The sequence below is a fragment of the Pieris napi genome, chromosome 16 (genome assembly GCF_905475465.1).
Source record: "Pieris napi chromosome 16, ilPieNapi1.2, whole genome shotgun sequence".
In the NCBI taxonomy this organism is placed as follows: domain Eukaryota; kingdom Metazoa; phylum Arthropoda; class Insecta; order Lepidoptera; family Pieridae; genus Pieris; species Pieris napi.
This window is the reverse complement of record NC_062249.1, coordinates 4,323,499-4,344,609: the sequence shown is the minus strand read 5'-3', so window position 1 is coordinate 4,344,609 and position 21,111 is coordinate 4,323,499. Positions and strand designations below refer to the sequence as shown.

Genomic DNA, 21,111 nt, shown 5'->3' with positions numbered 1-21,111 from the left:
TTGTTAGTGTCTGTTTATCTACAAACGTAGAATAAGATTTTTTTTTAACATTTTCATCTTGTTACGCCAAAGAAGCATAACTTCTAACGCGTGTACATAAGTACACACACATTTTTTATTATTTTATTAATAATAATTATATGTTTGATGGTGAAATAAAAGAAGATAACCTTTATAATTAGTTAATTAATTAGTAGAGACTCGGGACTTTTTCATTTAAGGCTCTTGTCTAGGAGCCATAAATCATTGTATTGTATACTTAATTTAGTACGTTAAGCTATTAAAATCAATAAACGATCGTAATTGTATTACCGTTTAGGTCTCCAGTAGTATTAGCGTTAATTAACAAGGACTCACCATTAAGTTAATACAATATTTGCATTAATTAAAGTGTAATGAAAACCTTAAACATAAAACAATAGCTACTACAGTTAAACGAATAAAAATTCAAGTGCAAAAAGCGAGCTCTCGACTCGAGGGTCACAGTGTGTCTATATAACAAGATTTTAGCCAGCGCCATTTTGACGCGAATGTTTTAAATTTCCGCCTACGAAACGTTGGATTGTGTGAATGTTTAATAAGGATTACAATTTACATAAAAGGAAATTATTTGATATCTTGGTTTACGCGAGTACTGAACAATTTAAATAAAATTTCTTTAACGAATATAAACTCAAACTTATTAAAGTATTTACATAAGATTTAGTTAATCTTTTAATTGGCTTTAAACATAATTTCAAATAGTGATCTGGCAGCTCGCTGGCCATGATGATTCAAAAGCATTCAAAGCGTCTAGTTATGTACCTAAATCTGCGTTGATATTAATTTAATAAGATTCATTTAAGGGCAATTATTTCTTACTTTGCGTCACCACTACTACTTATATTTAACTTTATTTACTTAATATCGTGCAATGTTTTACTCAAGTAGCAAACTCTTGGTATACCATACACTTTTTTTACGTTTATTTAACAAACAAATAATGTTATTTTATGAAATTTTCACCTTAAAGGTTCTTCAATTCGAACAAATTTGCCAAAAGTTGAAGAGTCTTTCTCGTCCGAACTCAATGAGACTTGGCTGCCTCACTGACACACTTTGCTGACAATCACCTAACTTTTTAACTCTTGTATCCATCGTAGCTTGTATTGAAAGAAAGAAGGAAAAGCAAAGAAGTTTGATAATTTATTTGAATCCCATTATTCGTTTTCATAAATACCGATATTCACAACAGTCGCCATTGTTGTGAATTCAACAATTTTTACGAAAATTATTTAGTATAAATTTGTGATGTTTCATTAAGTGATTTAAAAAATCACATACAGAAAGAAGCTAAGTGATTCCTTTAGATATAGTTCAAACCTTTTTTTTAAATATGTTAGTAAATTTGTATAATATGTATCGTTTGTAATTTTTTGTACGTTGTTACAATGTACCCAGAAGAAAAGAAGTTTATAATGTCTTCTGGATTTCTACGTTCACATTTCGGTAAGAATCATATAGTTTTAGAAATAATGTAAAAAGCCGCTTCCATAGAAAATATTACATAATCTTAAATAATATTAAAACTTAAAATCATAACACAGACTAGTTTATTTGGCTGCACGCGCTAACCTCAGGAACTACTTCGAATCAAAAAAATCTTACTATTACAATTTTGAAGTCTTTTTATCAAGGGATATAATTATTACATAATTCTACAACCGAATCAACACCAGCGTTAATTCGTAATAGACCACAAGGCATAGCTAGTAGACCCCAAATCATAAGATCATCCTTATAATATTACGTATAAACGCGAAAGTTTGTAAGTATGGATGGGTGTTTGTTACTCTTTCACGTAAAACTACTGGAATGGATTTTAATGCAACTTTACAATAATATAGCTTGTACATCAGAATAACACATAGGCTACAATTTATAAAGATATTGTGGGAATTGTCCGAAATATCAAATAAGTAGGAAAAGATCTACCATCTGCGAGCTGGCGTGCGCTGCCAAAACCGCTGGTTACACATATGTAGTGTGTGATGGAAATGTTTATATTAAATAGTCAATTAGTAGATTTTTTCTACGCCACGCTAATATAAGCTACTCGAATTACTAATCCTGCGCAGACGAAGTCGCAGGCACCAGCTAGTTTGAAATAAATGATTTGCAGAGACTTTTGTTATAAAATAAATAGAAGAAAATAATAGGTGTGAAATAAGACGCTTATTGTGAGAAAAGTGACACTATTGTGATACACAACTTAATTCACGCTGAAAAAAATATAGCAAAAGAAAAGAATATTGTTATGAAGTCTCAAATAATTTATTGTGTGGTAAGCAGAAGAAGTGTGATTTTATTTCTTCTTCTTTTACATTTTGTTATCGTTTAATAGAGAGATGATTATTGGAATTACATCGTTCGGTAAGGCATTTACGCAATTGAATATATAGTAGGAATAATAGCCCACTGAAAGATCACATTTAGCTTTTAACCAATTTTGTTTTGGACTAACCGTTAACTCTTAATTACGGCATTGAGTTAAAAATTGGTTTTTCAAAATGGCCCTCAAAGTAATACAATGATGAGTTCAATTTTTAAATCTTTCTCAAAATGACAGCCGCTCTGTAGACCTTTAACATTTCCATTGTAGTCGCAACGAGTGATTTACGAACATTAATTAGTGCGACGTCTGGCTTTGGAAATAAAAATAGTTCACGTCTCTGAATAACGCAAATTTCAACCTGGGAATAATTTCCATGCTAAAACAGAGATAAATACCTACTATTACAATTTATAACTGAATAAATTTAAGATTTCAATCAAAACAAAAAGTGGTCTGAGACCACCTGCAGACTCTACACTATCTGGTCAATATATTCTTGAAGCCTTGTTGTACGTCCAAAAAAATATAAACGATTTTAAAACAAATGACTTTCACCAGTATAATACGCGAAATAGAACTAATTTGAGTGTACGACCAACCAGGCTCCAAAAGATAAACCACTCCTTATATGGAAATTGTATTCGTTTTTACAACAAACTCCCAAGCGAAATTAGAGAAATATCACTAAATAAATTCAAAGCCCTCGTTAAACAGCAATTAATCAATAAAGCGTTTTATAAATTTGAGGAATACTTAAATGATCCTAATCCTTGGGATTGATTTGCTCCAGTTCAAACAATTTGTATGACAATACTTGGCGATTAAAAAGAGTGGCGGAAAGTTTCTTGCCAGTTCTTCTTACCCGCTCTACGCCCTTGACTTGCGAACTGATAGTAAATGTAAATTTACAATTAATTTAACTTGACAATTCAAAAGTGTACTCGGTTACCCACTTGAATAAAGATATTTTGAGTTTGAGTTTGAGTTTACTATATCACTGTGAACTTTGCTATTAGGGCTAATATTTAATATCTCGATAAATTCCTTCAGCCGTACAGAAAAGGCTTCCACGCTTTAAAAGTTTAAGAGATTTTGCTTATTTATAGAGAGTATATCGGTATATATATAAACCTTAAGTACGTAAAACCGGACCGATCTCATCTAAATGAACTGGCAAGGACAATGACAATGTTTTTCTTCTATGCACGTGGAATGTTAGCTGTTAACTTTAGGAGATTTCTCTCCAAATTTTCGAGCGGAAGATTCTTCGAAGAATATTTGGTCCTGTTTGCGACGACCGTGTTTGGCGTATTCGCTATAATGAAGATCTTTATAACATCCTTGACGTCATCAACATCGTCCAAATCAGAAAGTGCAAGGCTCAAGTGGGCTCATGTGTACCGATTGGCGGATGACAGAACCACAAGGTCCTAACTGAACTGAACCCGCTGGTAAGAGAAAACCCGGTAGACCGAGGCTGCGTTGGTGAGATGGAGTTGTCAAGGACATCGAAACAATAGGTGTTCCAATTTGGACGTGGGAAGCACTGGATAGATTGCGATGGCGAAGTATACTTGAGGAGGCTAATAAGGGGCTGTGTAGCCATTGATGATGATAATGATGATATCAGTATATATACGGCTATACATTAATTACTTTCTGTCTTGATTAATCTTCATAATACGTGTTTGCGTATTTTTTTTTTTATATGATTGGACAATTTACACCGATTGACCTAGTCCCATGCAAAGCTGGTGAAGCTTGTGTTATGGGTACTAGGCAACGGATATACATACATATTATAGATAGATAGACATATAAATACATATTTAAACACCTAAGACCTAAGCACAACACCAAATGCTCATCACATCGATGTTTGTCTCAGCCGGGGATCGAACCCGGGACCCATAGATTCGCAGTCAGGGGTACTAACCACAAGACCAATGAGCTGTCAAACACACATGTGTTCCTTTTTCACCGTGCCTGACAGAGGTTTCGTTTGGTTCTCTTATTTTTTGTTCATTATTTAATTACAATAATCAATTGTTTAAACATGTTATGAGGCGCATGAAGTAATTGTTGCAGGTTTACAAATATGTATATAATAAGGAGAACTAGCAGTAAATAAAATTTTTGATGCAAACTTTTTTTTTCTGACGTTTTTAAGTTACTTACATGAATAAATGATATTTTGATGTTGAATATAAAGAAGTAGTTTTAAGACAAAGAAGCGCGCTTTTCACAGTAGAAATGAATGTTTAAGCAAATCTGTGAAGGATAAAATAACCTCATCAAAAATCTCGTCATTAAAGGCACAATAATGAGCAGTAAAAACATGAAATTGCGACCACAATTTAAAAGTTTCGAGGGTTCTCTCATAATAATTTTCCATTTTTGCACAAAGCCGTTGGTTTCGAAGATCGTGTGATTATTTCTCAAAGAGCTTTGAGGGGTTTTGTTAAAATATATCGCTTGACTGGACTTCGAGAAATTATGGAAATTTATGTGTATTACGTTTATTTCAGGTAAGCATATTTTATAGATTTCGTGTTATCGTTACTTTCGCGTCTGCGTCTCTTTTAGACAAAAAAATACCTCCTACGTGGATGCTTTCAAAATCACTGCTTAAAGTTCCAATCACAGATATATTGAATAATAAACATTACTTTGCATTCTTGATAAAGCCGATATTTCTTAGATCTTACCCTCAGATTCAGAATAATAGCCCGGTCATTTTAGACATAAAAATAGTGATCAAATAAAGAAAATTCCGACAAAGCCAAATTTTTGTAGAGACCTTAGGTTTACCACAAGGAATAAAGTGTCAAAAGTCCCCATCAGTCCCATGTGAGCTTAGGGACTTATTCGGGGTCAAAGGTCAAAATTTTAGGTTTTTTGGATTTTTCTCGAAAACGGTAAGTTTTATCGTAAAGTACCTCAGAGCAAAGTTGTAGATCTTAAAATTCTCTATAAAAATGATTCCTATGATTTTTTCTCTAAGACTCACTATTTCCCATATATTGCGCTTGTAAGAATCATGTTCTACATAGTATGCACACATATGCCACGAATATACATATTTAGGTACTCAAGCAAGCAAAAATGCCTACTCGTGTCTCTTTTATGTATACATTATTAGTATAACCTGGGAAGGCGCAGCAACGGACAGAAATATATTCTTCTAAAAGTTTATCAGCTTATCCAAAATGCCAAAACTTTATTTTATTTTTACATGCGATGACTGGATGCGATACTACGTCAGAAATGTTAAGAAGGGGCAAAAATTCATTATTAAAATTATTTGAAAAAAAAAATGATTTGATTGACTGCGCAAAAGTATTTACAGAAATTAATTCTTCACCTCAAATACTAATTACTAAAGCAATTCGGTTTCTTCTTGCGGTTTATGGAGCTCCAAAAAAAATTGATTGCATAGATACGTACAGATATTTAACATTTGTAAAAAATACACGAAACAAAAAGCAAGTACAGCTATCTTGTCTTCCTCCAACATCGGCATCTGCTAGTCAACATTTGTTTCGAGTATACTATCAAGTTCAGACATGGCAAGGCAATGAACTGAACCCTGAAGTCTGGGGTTGGAAATTGATAAATAATACTTTGGAACCGATTCGAACTTTACTGCCCCCTTCTCCAGAAAAACTTCTTAACATTATTTTTTGCAATTGCAAGAAAGGTTGTAGTGCCAAATGTGGCTGTAAAAAAGTAGGGTTGCAGTGTTCTCCAGCGTGTACCTATTGCCAAGGTGTCTCTTGCTCAAATGTTCAATTAAATAAAAGAGAGGAAGATTCATGTGATTTTGATGAAGAGACAACTGATTCATCTTCATTTGAACAATTTCTAAGCGCTTATCAACAGGAAGGAGAAGAATAAGAACAAAAAGAAATTGAAGAAAACATGATTGTTGAAGTTGAATAATATGAAGAGTATGGAGTCAGATTAAAGTAATAAAAAAAAAGTTTGAACGACAGTTAAACTCAGTAACCCATATCAATAATCTTCATACTATTAAATAATTATTGTTCCTGAAAATAACGTCAGAAAGGTTCGTGGAATAGGCCTACCGGGGATACCACGTTAAAAAAAAAACGCGCCGAGTACACCTCACAGGTGGTGAGGAAATGTGTGCATATTATGTAGAACGTGATTCTTACAAGCGCAATATCTGGGAAATAGTGGGTCTTAGAGAAAAAATCATAGAAACCATTTTTATAGAGAATTTTAAGATCTACAACTTTGCTCTGAGGTACTTTTCGATAAAACTTACCGTTTTCGAGAAAAATCTAAAAAACCTAAAATTTTGACCTCGGACCCCGAATAAGTCCCTAAGCTCACATGGGACTGATGGGGACTTTTGACACTTTATTCCTTGTGGTAAACCTAAGGTCTCTACGAAGATTTGGCTTTGTCGGAATTTTCTTTATTTCAATTGTCTAAAATGACCGGGCTATAAGGACTTAGCACGAAATATAACTCTTGTATGCAAAAAACGTATAGGATTGGCGGACCAAGGAGCCATTGTTCGCGCTACCCTTACCTCACTCATAGTAATCAAAGAAAGCAATATACGAATCGACATCACATGAAAAATTATATAACACATATTTAAAGAAAACACAATTTTACCGGATTGAAGTAACAATTAAATTTACAATTATTTTACATAATTTTAAATTTAACCGACGTTTCGCGTGCTTTACAGCGTGCGTGGTCACGGTAAAGACAAAAGGTGTTGAATGTCATAAAGTATCACAGCTGTAGAAAAAGTTGTATTATCGTATTTATTTCCCCGGAGTTGGTATCGACTAAAAGATGGGAGGGTTTTGGCGGAAATGGCTTACGGTGTCCTCTATTTATAATTTATAATAATACATAACTTCAATCCGGTAAAAAAGTGTTTTCTTTAAATGTGTAAAGGTTATGTCAATAAAAGACAATACTATATAACACATAATTCTGAATAATCCCAAGCTACGATAGGTACAATGCGATATTGAATTCTTAAGGTACCAACTGAAGCGAATTATTAAAGAACCTAATTCAAAGGCAAAATTTAATATTGAGGTCAAAGGAGCCGAAGTAATGAGTCAGCAACAAATAATATAATCTTGAGCTTCGATATCTAAGACGATTTATTTTGTCTGGGTAACGTTGATTTTTTTGGCTTTGTTACTACTTTAGCAAATCACTGCTTCAGTTATGATTGTAGTTAATATCCTCTGTAACGATGTTAATTTGTTTTTTATCGTTGATCTTCGTGTTATCGTAAATATAAAAAAAAACATCAGAGCCTTTAGTTTTACGCAAAACCATGTTTGTTCTGTACTGTAATTGTACGAGCCAAGGCCATACATTTTGCTCACTGAGTCGAGCTCAGTTATAAGCGATTCTCTAAATCGTCGGAGTTACGGCCAGACGTAGACAGTCTCTTCAACAGTTACATTGCATTCATTCGTTTCATAGCAATTAATATTTCATTATTTCGCATATATTCTATTGTTGTACGCTTGTTGTATCGTTAATTATAACTATCGTAAATTATAATCAGTGGCGATACAGCCTTTTTTAGGTCTGCATCTCAGCTTTCTGTATCTGTTTCATGATCATTTGTTAATCTAATAGGCAAGTAGGTGAGCAGCCTCCTGTGCCTGACGCACGTCGACTTTTTGTGTCTAAGGCAAGCCGATTTCCCCACGATGTTTTCCTTCACCGTTCGAGCAAATGTTAAATGCGCACATAGAAAGTCCATTGGTGCACAGTCGATGATCTAACCTATTACCTCAGGGAAGAGAGTCGCACACTGAAGCCACTTTTTTTTATACGAGGTGAAAATGCGCTTACGCAGGCCCGCATCAAGGATGTCGAGCTTGACGCGGGGACTGTGGGGCTGGGTCTACACTCAAAACCCTCTGCTATTCAGAGGGGTAACGAGACCCCACCCACTAAAAACACCTCAGCCCTTCACACGCCCTTAATATGGGCCCTCGGGGTTCGCTAGGCATTCTACCCAAGGACACTGATGCCACTAGGCCAACACTGCTCTAATTTACTCTACTTATATATAATTATAGAGTAAACATAAAATCTTCTATTATTTAAAGCACCCTGATGAACCGAACAGTACTTGACCTGAATACACGTAAAGGCACCGAAAATAACTGGCACGAAATTCTATTTAATTTTGGTAATAACTTTACTAAGTATATCTTAGAAATGTAATGATTGTATTCAAAATAGGAACCTATTGAAAGAAACGGTAGGATTGCGGAGCTCGGAGCTTACTGAATGAGTCTTGACTCTCGTATCACTTTATCAATGAAATGTCAAGATGCAACATTAAAAGTCAGCATTTTATATGCCATTTAAAAAGAGATTAATTTTTCTCTTAAAACGACGCTAAAGTGTAGATTAAAACGTGTAGGTCAAATCATACGTACTATAAGTTCCACAATATACGCTTAATACGTTTACCTAATAATATAATTTTTCACTTAGACGCCTCTGTACTTCATTAAATCATTTATCTTATTTCTAATGCTGTAATAATTGTTACTCAATATTCTAAGAACAGTGCTACGCATCTTTAGCAGATGTCATTAAGTAATCTCTTAATGAACGATTCGGGGTACCACAATACCCGTGATATAACGGTCTTATTTAAAAAGTATTGATTGTTAGTGAATATTTTATCATAATTATTTACTTGCAAGGTCTTATGAGACGAATATGGGAGTTAATATCATAATCGATGTTATTAAAGCAAAGTGGATTCTAAGTGGATCAGCGTAGCAAAATTGTGGTTTGTGGTTTTGTGACATACCAAATATACCGGGGTTAAACTATTTGATGTTTTGAGATTCAACACATATTTCACAAAATTGTATGAATGTTTTGTTTTATATAGTATCTGATGATACTATAATGTATTTACTAGTTATAAATATAATAGACTTTTACTAGTTATAGCCTATCTATCCGACTTTGTTTCAATGAAAACAGGAAAGTACACTTTTTTTTAGTAAATACGTTTGATTGACTATTACTTTCAATAATAAAAAAAAGGGTGCGTGTACTTATGTAAGTTATACTTCTTTGGCATAATTAAAAATAGTTTTTGATTGCATGCAAATACAATTTGCAATTAATTTTTTATTTTAATAGCATACATGCCTAAACTACTAGTAAATACATTGACAATACGCCTAACACAACATTCATATAGAGTTTTTAATTTAATTTAAGTTGAGTTTAATTTAATTCAAGACTATCTTATTTTCTTACAAAGTATGTAACAATTTCAAATTAAAAACACACGTAATATTTTAACATAAGCGAAATAACCTTAATTTAAACGTTTGAGAGAGCTTGAAGCGAACCTAAACCTCCTTCAATGTTGTGAAAAAGAAATTTTTAAGTGCACATTCCTTGTGAGAATGTAGGGCTGGAAGCTCTTAAATTTGAAGACTGTAATTTATTTTATAAGGCACATTTAACTTTCTTGTTCCACGTTTATCTTTAACAATGTGTGATAAGAAACAATGGTGCAATTCATTTGATTGGTCTGTGGATATGCGGAAAGATTCATCTCCCATTTGGAATGAGAATCAAATTCTTTATCTGATGTCTCGTTCAACCGTGCAATAGAATATACTGATTGTATCCTCTAGTTGTGATTAGTCTAGACTCTGAACATTGAAGTTCTATTTTTGAAAAGTTAATTATAATTCTTCGGTTTCAAAAGTAGCAAGATGCACTACAAATTTTTGATAGTCGAGGAATAAATTATACATCTCAAAAATATAATTATGATACCAACCTATGGTAACTATCTTAATGTCTATAATATATCAAACGTAATTGTAGGTTTCCAAGCCAATGGAAGAAGCCATATTATGTAAAAGCATGATACAAATAAGCCGTTAACTACAAAATGTTGTCCTCCGTTCTATCTGTGTGAACGCGATAAGCTCAAAAAATAACGGATTTGCTAATCGGTAGTGGAATATTCCCGAAGAAGGTCTACAATTCATAACGGTTTTATGTAAATTGAGTGAAATATAACGATTATTGTTAGAGGTCGCATAAAATCTACGGGCGGAAGCTAATATTAGGTCCTTACATATGAAATTGACGTTTTGTCGTACAGACCTCAAATAAATCCTCTTTGGTTAGGAATTCCTAATAATTTTTTTTACAGCTAATTACTCGTGCCTTTCAAATCCATTATTAATTTCATTTTACCGCTTTTTGCGTTCTCTATATATAAAATGGAAAACATGAAAAACAGTTACGACTACGAGTTCCTCCCATACAAAACGCCAATTTCATATGTAAGCACCTAATATTATATAAACTGCACACGTTATAGTAAGTAATAAAGACTTTACGGACGATGACGATAGTGCTCCGAAACACGCAAAACAGGCAAGCTGGCCTTAGGTATATTACAATGTTTCTCAAAGCAATTCTTCAAATATTTTTAGTTGTTTCGTTTTAAAACGAGCTGCATTTTTAATATTGTACCTAGAATTGCCTTTACAGTCGAGTAAGCCCAGTAGCTCGTAGGTTTTTCTAAGAAAACAATTTATTTTATGAATAATACTATTTTATATCATTGAATATATTGAAATTTATAGACAATAAACGCAATAAGGTGATTTTAATTGGCCTAGGGAATTGAGTCTGTGCCTCTCACTCTGATGTTGTGCGTTTGAATATTCCTGTGCAACAATGGACCTTTTATATACACAATTAACACGCGCTCGTTCGTTGAAGGAAACAAAAAATCGATAGCGTCTATCAGCGATTGAAGCCAAGTTCCTAGGGGTTGAAATTAAACCACCGCTGATTTTTGACGTGGCAACGTCTTATAATTCGATAGAGCCGGCTGCACGCACGAAAAAACATGACGCATGCGGCGTCACCTCACTCTGAGGCGTTCCATTTAAGACTTGAAGTGCAAGCGAAAGCGCGGATCGAGCGACAAAGAGGCACAATCGGCCTCCGCGTTCGGCTCAATTCAATTGTGATTTCCACTTTACCTCCTCTATATTCATACAAAATATCGATCAAACAAATAAAATTTAAATTTTCTTTTGAAAAATGCAACCATTTCATCAGTATTTTCTTATGACGTTGTCACGTTCGACTATCGTCAGTAAACCGACTTTACAGACAACCGATTGTTTTAAAATTATTATTGAAACCTAAAGAATAATGTTGTAATAAACGAATGATGCACTGAAAACATCATCAACTTATATAAAAGTGTTGGAAATGCATAAACGGGAACGTTTTCTATAAACTTCAGTTGGATTTATCCGTAGCGAAATGCGTGAAAATATTGTAATGTATTGTTGCGGGTACAAAGGAAAAAAGTTTTTAAATGATTAATCGTTACGGTATAAAACGTAACAAAACATTATTAAAGACTGAAATTTTAAATGTCAGGTTTTAAGTAAAAACAGAATGTCACTTCACTATCTTCACTTACTTGTTTATCCAAAATAAGTTCGGCTGTCGCTGATAAAAATGACAGATTGCAATCGTATGTTATCTATGTCAAACAAAGATATCACTTGCGACACGATAGCTTTGATACAGATGTAAGGTTAATTGAAACAGCAATAGAATAAAAACCCGATCAGTGTAATAAATAGCCCCTACCCCCGAAAGTAGCAGGGGAATGTGGGGCTCGGCCTAAACCAGAGTCTCTGCTATTTAGAGACTGGGTGAGCAATACCCACTAAAAGCATCTCGGGTAGTTCCTACAAGGCCAAGTTAGAAAGGCTCTGGGGTCACTTTTGCATTCTACCGGACCCTCAATGGTAGAACTGTTACGCTTACAACCTCATGTGCAGTATAAACATATAGGAGATAGGAGATGGGCATATCTTTTCCTATTTATTCTTCATCTTCTAACCCTAGGATTTGACCTAGAGCGCTTCCTCTCTCGTCCTGACATCGTTCGTCAGGTCCACGTAACCTGCCCTGAGGAACCCCTCATTGGCCACCTAATCAGCACTCCTTAGACATTTACAGACAGAATCCGACGCTCTTCTAAAAAAAAATCTGACAAGATGCTGAACATAGAGAACCCCGTGGAAATGGAAAACCTCCATTATGAATGTACAATGTACATGGCAAGCTATTGAAAGCATTGGAAATATCTAAGGACACCGCCAAGGCCTTTCCTCCACCACGGACAACCTCCATAGTAGATTATTTTTAAACTATTAATTAATACATTATTTCCGAAGCTGTTGCTGGGCAACTATAAACATGCTATAAATCCTTTTCCAAACAAAGACGTTATATATCACAAGTATTTAATTTGAGTTAAGTTGCCCTCGACATCATTTGATATCAACTTACAACAATATAACAAATCTACCATGCGCGAATGTATGATGTGGAGAGTCTTAAGTAAATGCGAGTGAAACTGCGGAGAAGAGCTAGTCTTTTAGATATAGATATCGGTTTAAAAACCTTGAATACAGATTTTTCATCAGTCTTATTACTCACTTCCGTAACGGCGAGGCGCTATTCAAAGATACTTACCACAGTGTACTGTACATAACGTACATTAAGTAGTGCATTATAGGAATGAGATGAATAAATGAGAGAAATAAGTATGTACATTTTTTTATGGTGGGGAATGCAGTTTCACACAAAGTGTGAAAACACCGCACTAAAACCCTCACATGGGAAAACGGGCTCGCGTCAGCATTTAGTTGAGTCCACTTAACAAGTTGCTATTTTTTTAGCTCGTGTGTTTGTTATCACATATTTAACTCCTGTTCAAAGATTATAATGTCTCCGTGAGCGCCTGAACATCCTCTGTTGACCGGTTATAAAGTTGCTCTTTGAGCTTCTCTATTTCTTATTTAGATTCCTCCAAGCGCCTTTATAGAACATACTTTAAGCAAATCTACAGCTGCAACCTCGACGGCCTTTCTTCATTGTATTAGTTCCGTTTCTGTATTTTACCCTGTCATCTACCCCGAAGGAAAGCAAGACCCCTTCCGAGTTCCACATATCAACAATAAGTCTTTTTCCATAATTAACAGTGCCATAAATTATTTAATGCAAAATAAATTCACCATTCTACCATTAGAGTTAATTTAATGTACCAATAGAATAGCGTCAACATCGTAGTAATCCTTATATAAATAAAATAAAATATGTTTATTATGGAACATAAGATACATGTATCACTTATTCCACGTCATTAAATTTGAATTTGTAGGCATCCCTACTCATCGGCAAAGAAGACCGAGAGAAAAAGCCGGCGTAAAAAACTCTCGGTACTCTTTTAAAATAGAAAATCATCAAACAACACTTATTTTAAAACAAATATCGCAAATTAATTAGAGGTAGCCTGTCTAGCACTAGTCCCAGGCCCTTTTATCAACTAGATAATCGTTGACTTTATAGTAATATATATAGTTGAAAGGCAGAGATAAAAGAGCCTCTGGGATTTTATTAAAGAAGAGTATCCCTTTCCCCAAAAAAGAATTACTAACTTTAGATAGTCTAGTACGGGGAAATTGCAGCCTGCGTTTGTTCCGTGTATTAACATTGTGCGTATGTTCTATTCTAGTAAACTTATCACTATTTTTGTATACATACATAATATTTTCATAAATATATTGCGAGGGAAAGGTAAGTATATTAATTTCCTTGAATTTACCTCTAAGAGATTCCCTACATTTTAAATTATAGATTGCACGAATAGCCTTCTTCTTCTTAATCGATATCTTGGCTGGAGCTGGAGCTGTGGCAGAAAGTGTGGCTTTTTCGGACCGCTAGTAGTGAAAAATTACACCCAAAAAATCCCCTCTAGCGCATCAAATCGCTTACTGGGTGACAAAGTCTTTTCCCGCGAACTTTAACTATAAACCTTACTAGAGAACTCATTACACAAGTTCTTCCTGTGTATAAAATTTCAATTTAGAAAATATGCTTTAAAAAGGGTTATTAATTTAAATTTCAAGGTTGAGAGTTGCTTCAGAGTTTGGAATAATCGAGGATGCATTAAATTCCGCTGACGATGCCGTGACTTTTATTAGATTTGCCTCTTTCGTGTCTATTTATATATGATAGGTGACTCTTCTATAAATTTGTTATAAACATATGTGTAGACTAGACAATTATTTATTGTTTTATATATTCGTCTTCGAATAAAAATTCACTTTAAAGATCATTGGTAAACTTGTTTTATTTTGATATCCGAGGTGGAAAGGTTGCGCTTGCAAGCTTGCGCTTGCAAGACCAGAATCTCTGCTAGTCAAAGAGGCGGCAATACCTACTAAATCAGCTCGGGTAGTTCCATCAAGGCGGACTAACAGACTAACGGATGGACTAACGGACGGATTCTTTTGACCCTTAACCCTTAACGATCGGTTATCTAACGTTTTATTAATTTGACAATTTACAATATATAAAATTATCAAGCCATTGACGCATAAATTTTTTATCTTCAATCACAATTTTGTTTCTGTAATTTTATAAAAACGACCACGATCTTAGTTTAGGCAGTCAATAGGAGGTCTAATGGGTATGGAATGTGACAATTGTAGAGTTCGTGAATATTCAGTTGACAACGCATATCAGATAGCTACCGAAATGATAAAACAAATATAAGGCCTTGACGCATTCACATAAATTTTGGATTTTCGAGCATAAGCATTGCACAAATATCCAAAACATGGCGTGTTGGTACAAATAAAATGTTGCATGTTATGGAATGTCACGGCATGACATTTAGGGGTTGTATTAGCCGGGGCTGAGGGTTGATATGGGTTAATGTACTTTATTGTGGCCCTTATCGTGATTTGTTTAAATATAGTACAACGAAACGCACACCTTTTCATCGTGGACAAGACGAACGCCAATTAACGAATACTCTACTCACCCATACAATTATTCCGATTCAATGATACATTATTCTTTAAAATATAACTAATATCACTGACCGGCACATAATATGTCTAAAGTTAGGTACCTCACGTGATAAGGGACTTGAATGGTCTAATGATATTATTTGTGTATGTATGTAGTTTTAGTTCCAAATTCAAAACCATTACGTATATATTTAAATCATTCTATAATTCTTTATGAGTCAAAAATCATAAAGAATAATAACAAAATATTAAATTTTTGACAACATAATAAAAGAAACATACGTATCCAATTGTGAACCTCCTACGGGTTTTAAAGCCTCATTTATTTCTTGAAATAACACTTTTTACAAAAGATACACACGTACCTACATATAATACAAAATTAACTAAATTTTTTTCAAGGATCTCTTCAAAAGTATAGGCATAGTATACTTTCTATAATGCGCATTTTTCTGCCAATCATCACCAACTTCTTTAAGCTTGTCAGAGCACCGCGTAAAGAGGGCGATCTCTTTCTTTTCCCTGGTCGGCCTTTCCACCTTGTTCCCGTTTGTCCCTGTATTGCTCATGCGAGCGGTGTGGCCTGCCTGTTTCCAATAGGATGATAGTGCTTCAAATTTTTACTTTGTAATTATTTATTTATTTCAGTATCCTACAGCTTACACAAACTATATAAATTATAAAAACAAACAAATAGGTAGGTACACCAAAAATATAGCCAAAGATGGAATTCATAATATAAACAAAAAGGTTCAAACATTTACAAAAGGGAAAAAACAGTAAAAATATTTATTTATTTATTTTTATTCATTTTATGTGTGAGGTCTAAAATTGAGGGTATGTACGTGAATGTGTGTATGTGGGGTATGCTCATGATGCAGGTGGTTTTGCGCTATGGATATTCTTAATACTCATTTTAACCATATTCCGCGATAGGCTAAACAAGTCAAGGCTTAAATATTGGTCGTTGTATGTCCGGGCTGCGCGATACAAAACTTCTTATCTTGTTCTTTCATTTTAAATATTATTTATTTACTTTAAAAACAAATTATATAATTTAGCTCCACTTCTTGTTTGATATATCTATGATTCGGTAGCCAATCATAGATAAGAATGACATGGTAAGTAGGCGTGGCGTGTCTTTGGCCTCAAGAAAATATTAACATCAAAACAGATGTAGAAATATGTTCCAGGAAATTTAGTGGACCTCGCACATTGTATAGCTTTTAGTTATCAAGATCTAGTAAAAAACTCTAACAGAAGCTCTCAGTTTTATTTCCAAATTTAACAAACATGTATAAGTTAATCCAGGCAATAAACCGATCGTAATAAATATGTGCTTCCATTAGGGTAATGACTGCGCACAATATGCAATCAGTGAGGTGGGAATGTTGTGCTCAAATCGTCACGTTTTGTCCCAGCGCAGCGCCGCGGAACGCTTTATGAACGTTTTAGCGCTTTTTCAAATATTACAACGTTACATAAGGGATTTGTTTTTTTTAAAAGGTCTATGTACTATTAAATTCAGATTGTGTATTTTCGTGTGCTTATGGGTATAGATCTCTTCCAACAATATCCATGCTGTCTATATTACTTGTATTCTCAATGCCTAGTTCATACAAGAACCAAAAGTTAAACTTGGTTCTTGTACGAACTGGGCATTCTATACATTCTCTTCAAGATTTCTCAATATCCTGTTCTCTATTATTGTGTGTTATGGTTATATAAATATGCCTGAATTATTCTTTTATCGAGACTCAGATGGAAAGGACTTCTTAGTTATTTTTTATTAGTCACCATTAACAACGTGTACATTTTTATACATTACATTTAAAACTTGTATCTACTACTATGGACCAGATTACTTCCAATTAGTGTTATTAATCTTGCGCCAGCTGGTCACTAGGGAGAGTGAGGCGGGATTATGAGTGCTTTCATCGAAAATTTTCAAAGTTTGACATAATATTTCAATCACGAATGGGGCGTGACAGGGCCGGCCGTAAAGGCTTTTATTATGCTCCTACTTTCTAGTAAAGGACTGGTATTAACTAAACCTTTAAGATAAGCTTTACTTTGAGATACTGCATAGTTAAAGAAAACGAGAAAACGCGTCTCTTGTTTTTGATTAGACTTGAGATGTTTTTGTCCTGTCACAACCATACGTGCGACTTGTTTCTTTGTTTAATTTTGTATTAATATAATATAATATAATATAATATAATATAATATAATATAATATAATATAATATAATATAATATAATATAATATAATATAATATAATATAATATAATATAATATAATATAATATAATATAATATAATATAATATAATATAATATAATATAATATAATATAATATAATATAATATAATATAATATAATATAATATAATATAATATAATATAATATAATATAATATAATATAATATAATATAATATAATATAATATAATATAATATAATATAATATAATATAATATAATATAATATAATATAATTCTATAATAATTCAATTGCCGATAAGGCTTATAATTTCGCGATAAAGTCAAGTTTAAAGGTTGATTTACAAGTAATCTTTCCAAGTATAATTTACGTGAAAGCAGCATTCTTTACCTCCAGCTTCCGCACAATAGGTCTTAGATTCTTCGACTCAAAAAGGGCACTCTCTTTTGTCTGAGGTATCGCATATTTCGAGTACAAGTGTTTGAAAGTCTTTGCATTTCAAAAGCCACTTCAAAGCTTAGTCTTGCCACTTGATAGCGATATTTTTAGCCCTTTTTGCCTGCTTTGAATTATCGATCATCGATAAAACTTTAGAGAAAATCAAATAATATGCATCACGGTAGCAAAATTACGCTTGGGATGTATAGTATATAGGTTAAAGTATAATTGTTATTGTTATGTTTTTAATTATTTTTTAAGTAAAACTGTGTTAACGTTTTCTGAAGGCGTAGAATAATTATTTATCGACAAATAGGTTTTGCGGAGTAGTACGCTATAATAATGGCTATATATTAGGTATTAAAATATAAAATTAAGCCATTATTAATTCCAGCCATGCCATGGAAAGGAGCATGACTGGGATCAAAAGAAAAGCCAAAGTAAAGAGTAGCAACATCAGAAGAAAGACTAAGATACAGGACATAACTTTGAAAATAAGAAGACAAAAGTGGAAATGGGCAGGCCACATGATCAGGGGAAAGGATAAATGGAGTAAAATAATCACACAGTGGTACCCAAGAGATGGAAAGAGATAGAGAGGTAGACCACAAAAAAGGTAGCACGACGACATGGGGATCGCGGGAACAACATGGGGTAGAGTGGCCATAGAAATGCCAGAATAGAGAAGATTGGAGGAGGCTAAAGTGGAACAAAAGAACAATCTACGAAAAGTAAAGAAAATACTGTCATGTCCGAAAAGAGGTTATAATTTATAATTTATTTTTATTAATTCCAGCCAGTCACTTTCCGTGCAGTTTGATCTCTTGGCGTTGCGTAGAGATATGGGGTCTTTCTGCATCTTTTACCGTATTTACCAATGAGAGTTTTTCAGAGGAGTTGTTCGGAGTAATACCTGCAGCTGAGTATCATTATCGGACGTCAAGGTACAATACAAAATACCATCCGTATCATCTCGACGTCCGTCGTTCCACAACTGAGCGTTTTTTAAGGCAGTTTTTGCCGCGCACCACCACTATGTGGAACCAGCTGCCCACTGAAGTAATTCCTAAACAATCCGACTTAGGGACTTTCAAGAAATGAGCGTACTAAATTTTGAAAGGCTGGCAATGTCCATGGGCGGCGGGCGGTATCACATAACATCAGATGAGCCTCCTGCCTGTTTGCCTCCTATTACATAAAAAAAAATATTATTAATTGGATACTTTAATAAAACTATTTGCCGTTTACTGTAGGACAGTCTACGTACATATTTGAGTGGTTGAACAAAACATGACTGCCAACGTTCATTAATTGAAAAGGCACTTGCAGTCGTAATTTTAATTGTTGGTACACCGACTAAAATTAAACACGTAAAACTTCGTACAGATTATAAAATCCAGGTGAGTATTGAAAATGGAATCACCATTTTTTCATCAACCAACGTTTCTGCGTGTAACCTCTGCGCCGTTGGTGATAATATTATATAAAATATAATATATTTTATAGGGTCTACTTAACTTATCTATTGTATTAAATATAAAAATGTATGGTATAAGTTACATTATATTATAATTTCTAATTTACTACATGTATTAATAAAATAAAACGTATAATATACAAAGAGAGCAGAAATATTCCACTATAAATATTCTTATTAAAAATATAATTACAGCATCTGGTTTTTATGTTACCGTTGAATATTAATCTACAAAAAAAATATGTAAAATCCTGTAACATCACTTAAAACTTGTTTCATATTATATCAGTTTAACATAAATGATAAGAGATGTTTATTATTATTTCGTTATAGGAAAATATTTAAATGATATCACATCTCGGAAACAAAGAAGTAGCATATAGATAATAAAAACGCTCTAACCTGTTTGACAATCAGCCTTGCGACCCGCGGACTGGCGAACGTAACGAAGCCATAGCATTTGGAGACCCCTGCCCTGTCGTAGATCACCCGAGCAGCGGTCACCGTGGCGAATCCCGAAAAGAATTTCCACAAATCCTCATCTGTCGTGGTCAATGAAAATCCACCGACGAAAATTCTATTGTGAATAACGGTTCCGAACTTGGGAGCATCAGATGGTGGCAGGGTGTCATCCGTATCCTCTTCCGGGGAGTTCAACAGAGCCTTCAGCTTCTCATGAGGGTCAGCGCTCTTTCTGTTATTCGCAGTGTTTTCTTCAACCATATGGGCACAACTTGCGGACTCACTCCTAATATAACGCTTCGAATTACCTTCCATTTTAATTTTAATTTAAAACATGTTCCCTTGTTTACTAAACTACAATTTTCTAGCGATAACTAAAACGGCACTATTGAAGGGTGAACGAGTACTGGCCTAAAGCGCGGAATATCGATTTTTAAGGCTATACCGTACGTATAGGTTGTGAGTTGCGCCGTGCGGTACGCATCAACTGACTTCAACAAGATGTTGGTACAAGGTAAGATAAGGTTCTTGCTTAAGATTTTAGCGATACGCGCCTAAAAATAGTGTTTGAGCTATTGTCGCCTGCTATTTTTACTGTACGAGAGAACTGGGTCAGATGTACAATGTTTTAGCGCGATTGGTTGTTATCGAGGTGCACTCTTGTTTATTTTTTGTGTACAGATGGCGGTAGTCTATAGTCAATTAAGTGTTATCGTTATTGTTCCAATGATAGGGACAGTAATAGAACAATTATTAGAATAGCTATAATATTTTAGTATAGACATAAATTATTATCATAATAATATATCTTTTGAATTTTATGATTAAGCTTTAATTATATGCCGTACAAAAGACCGCATGCGCCGAAATGACTTCTAATTTGAAGATTTAATACCGTGTGTCATGTAAAGACAACGTAAATATTGCTCTAGTTATTTTTTTTTAATCGAAATTAGGTTCTAAACGACTTATCGTAAGAAGTAGTAATTTTATCTACTTCAATGAATCCATATATAATTTAGTTTAGGATATTCATTATTACGGATTACCCTAGGTGCTTTTTCTTTAGAACTAAGGATATACTAGTTTTTGAATCATTGCGCGCAAACTAGATACGAAGTTGCGGCCTTATTGTCTATGCTATCGTGTGCAGTCGTGCTATAGATATTAATTAAATTTGTTGTTTTACATAAATAATATAACTTCTTA

The 21,111-nt window shown here is 33.9% G+C and overlaps 1 protein-coding gene across 2 annotated transcripts in view; it reads right to left on the bottom strand.

The window, feature by feature from the left end:
- LOC125057346 (protein boule-like) overlaps positions 1-20,548 on the bottom strand; it is a 29,692-nt gene extending 9,144 nt beyond the window's left edge. The window contains exon 1 of one of the 2 annotated variants that reach the window (XM_047660998.1): positions 19,843-20,548. In XM_047660998.1, coding sequence (XP_047516954.1) covers positions 19,843-20,217 — 375 coding nt within the window. In that variant the 5' untranslated portion in view covers positions 20,218-20,548. The remainder of the gene's footprint in view (positions 1-19,842) is intronic. The other variant, XM_047660999.1, reaches the window with a different exon arrangement.
- Positions 20,549-21,111: the final 563 nt, after the last annotated feature.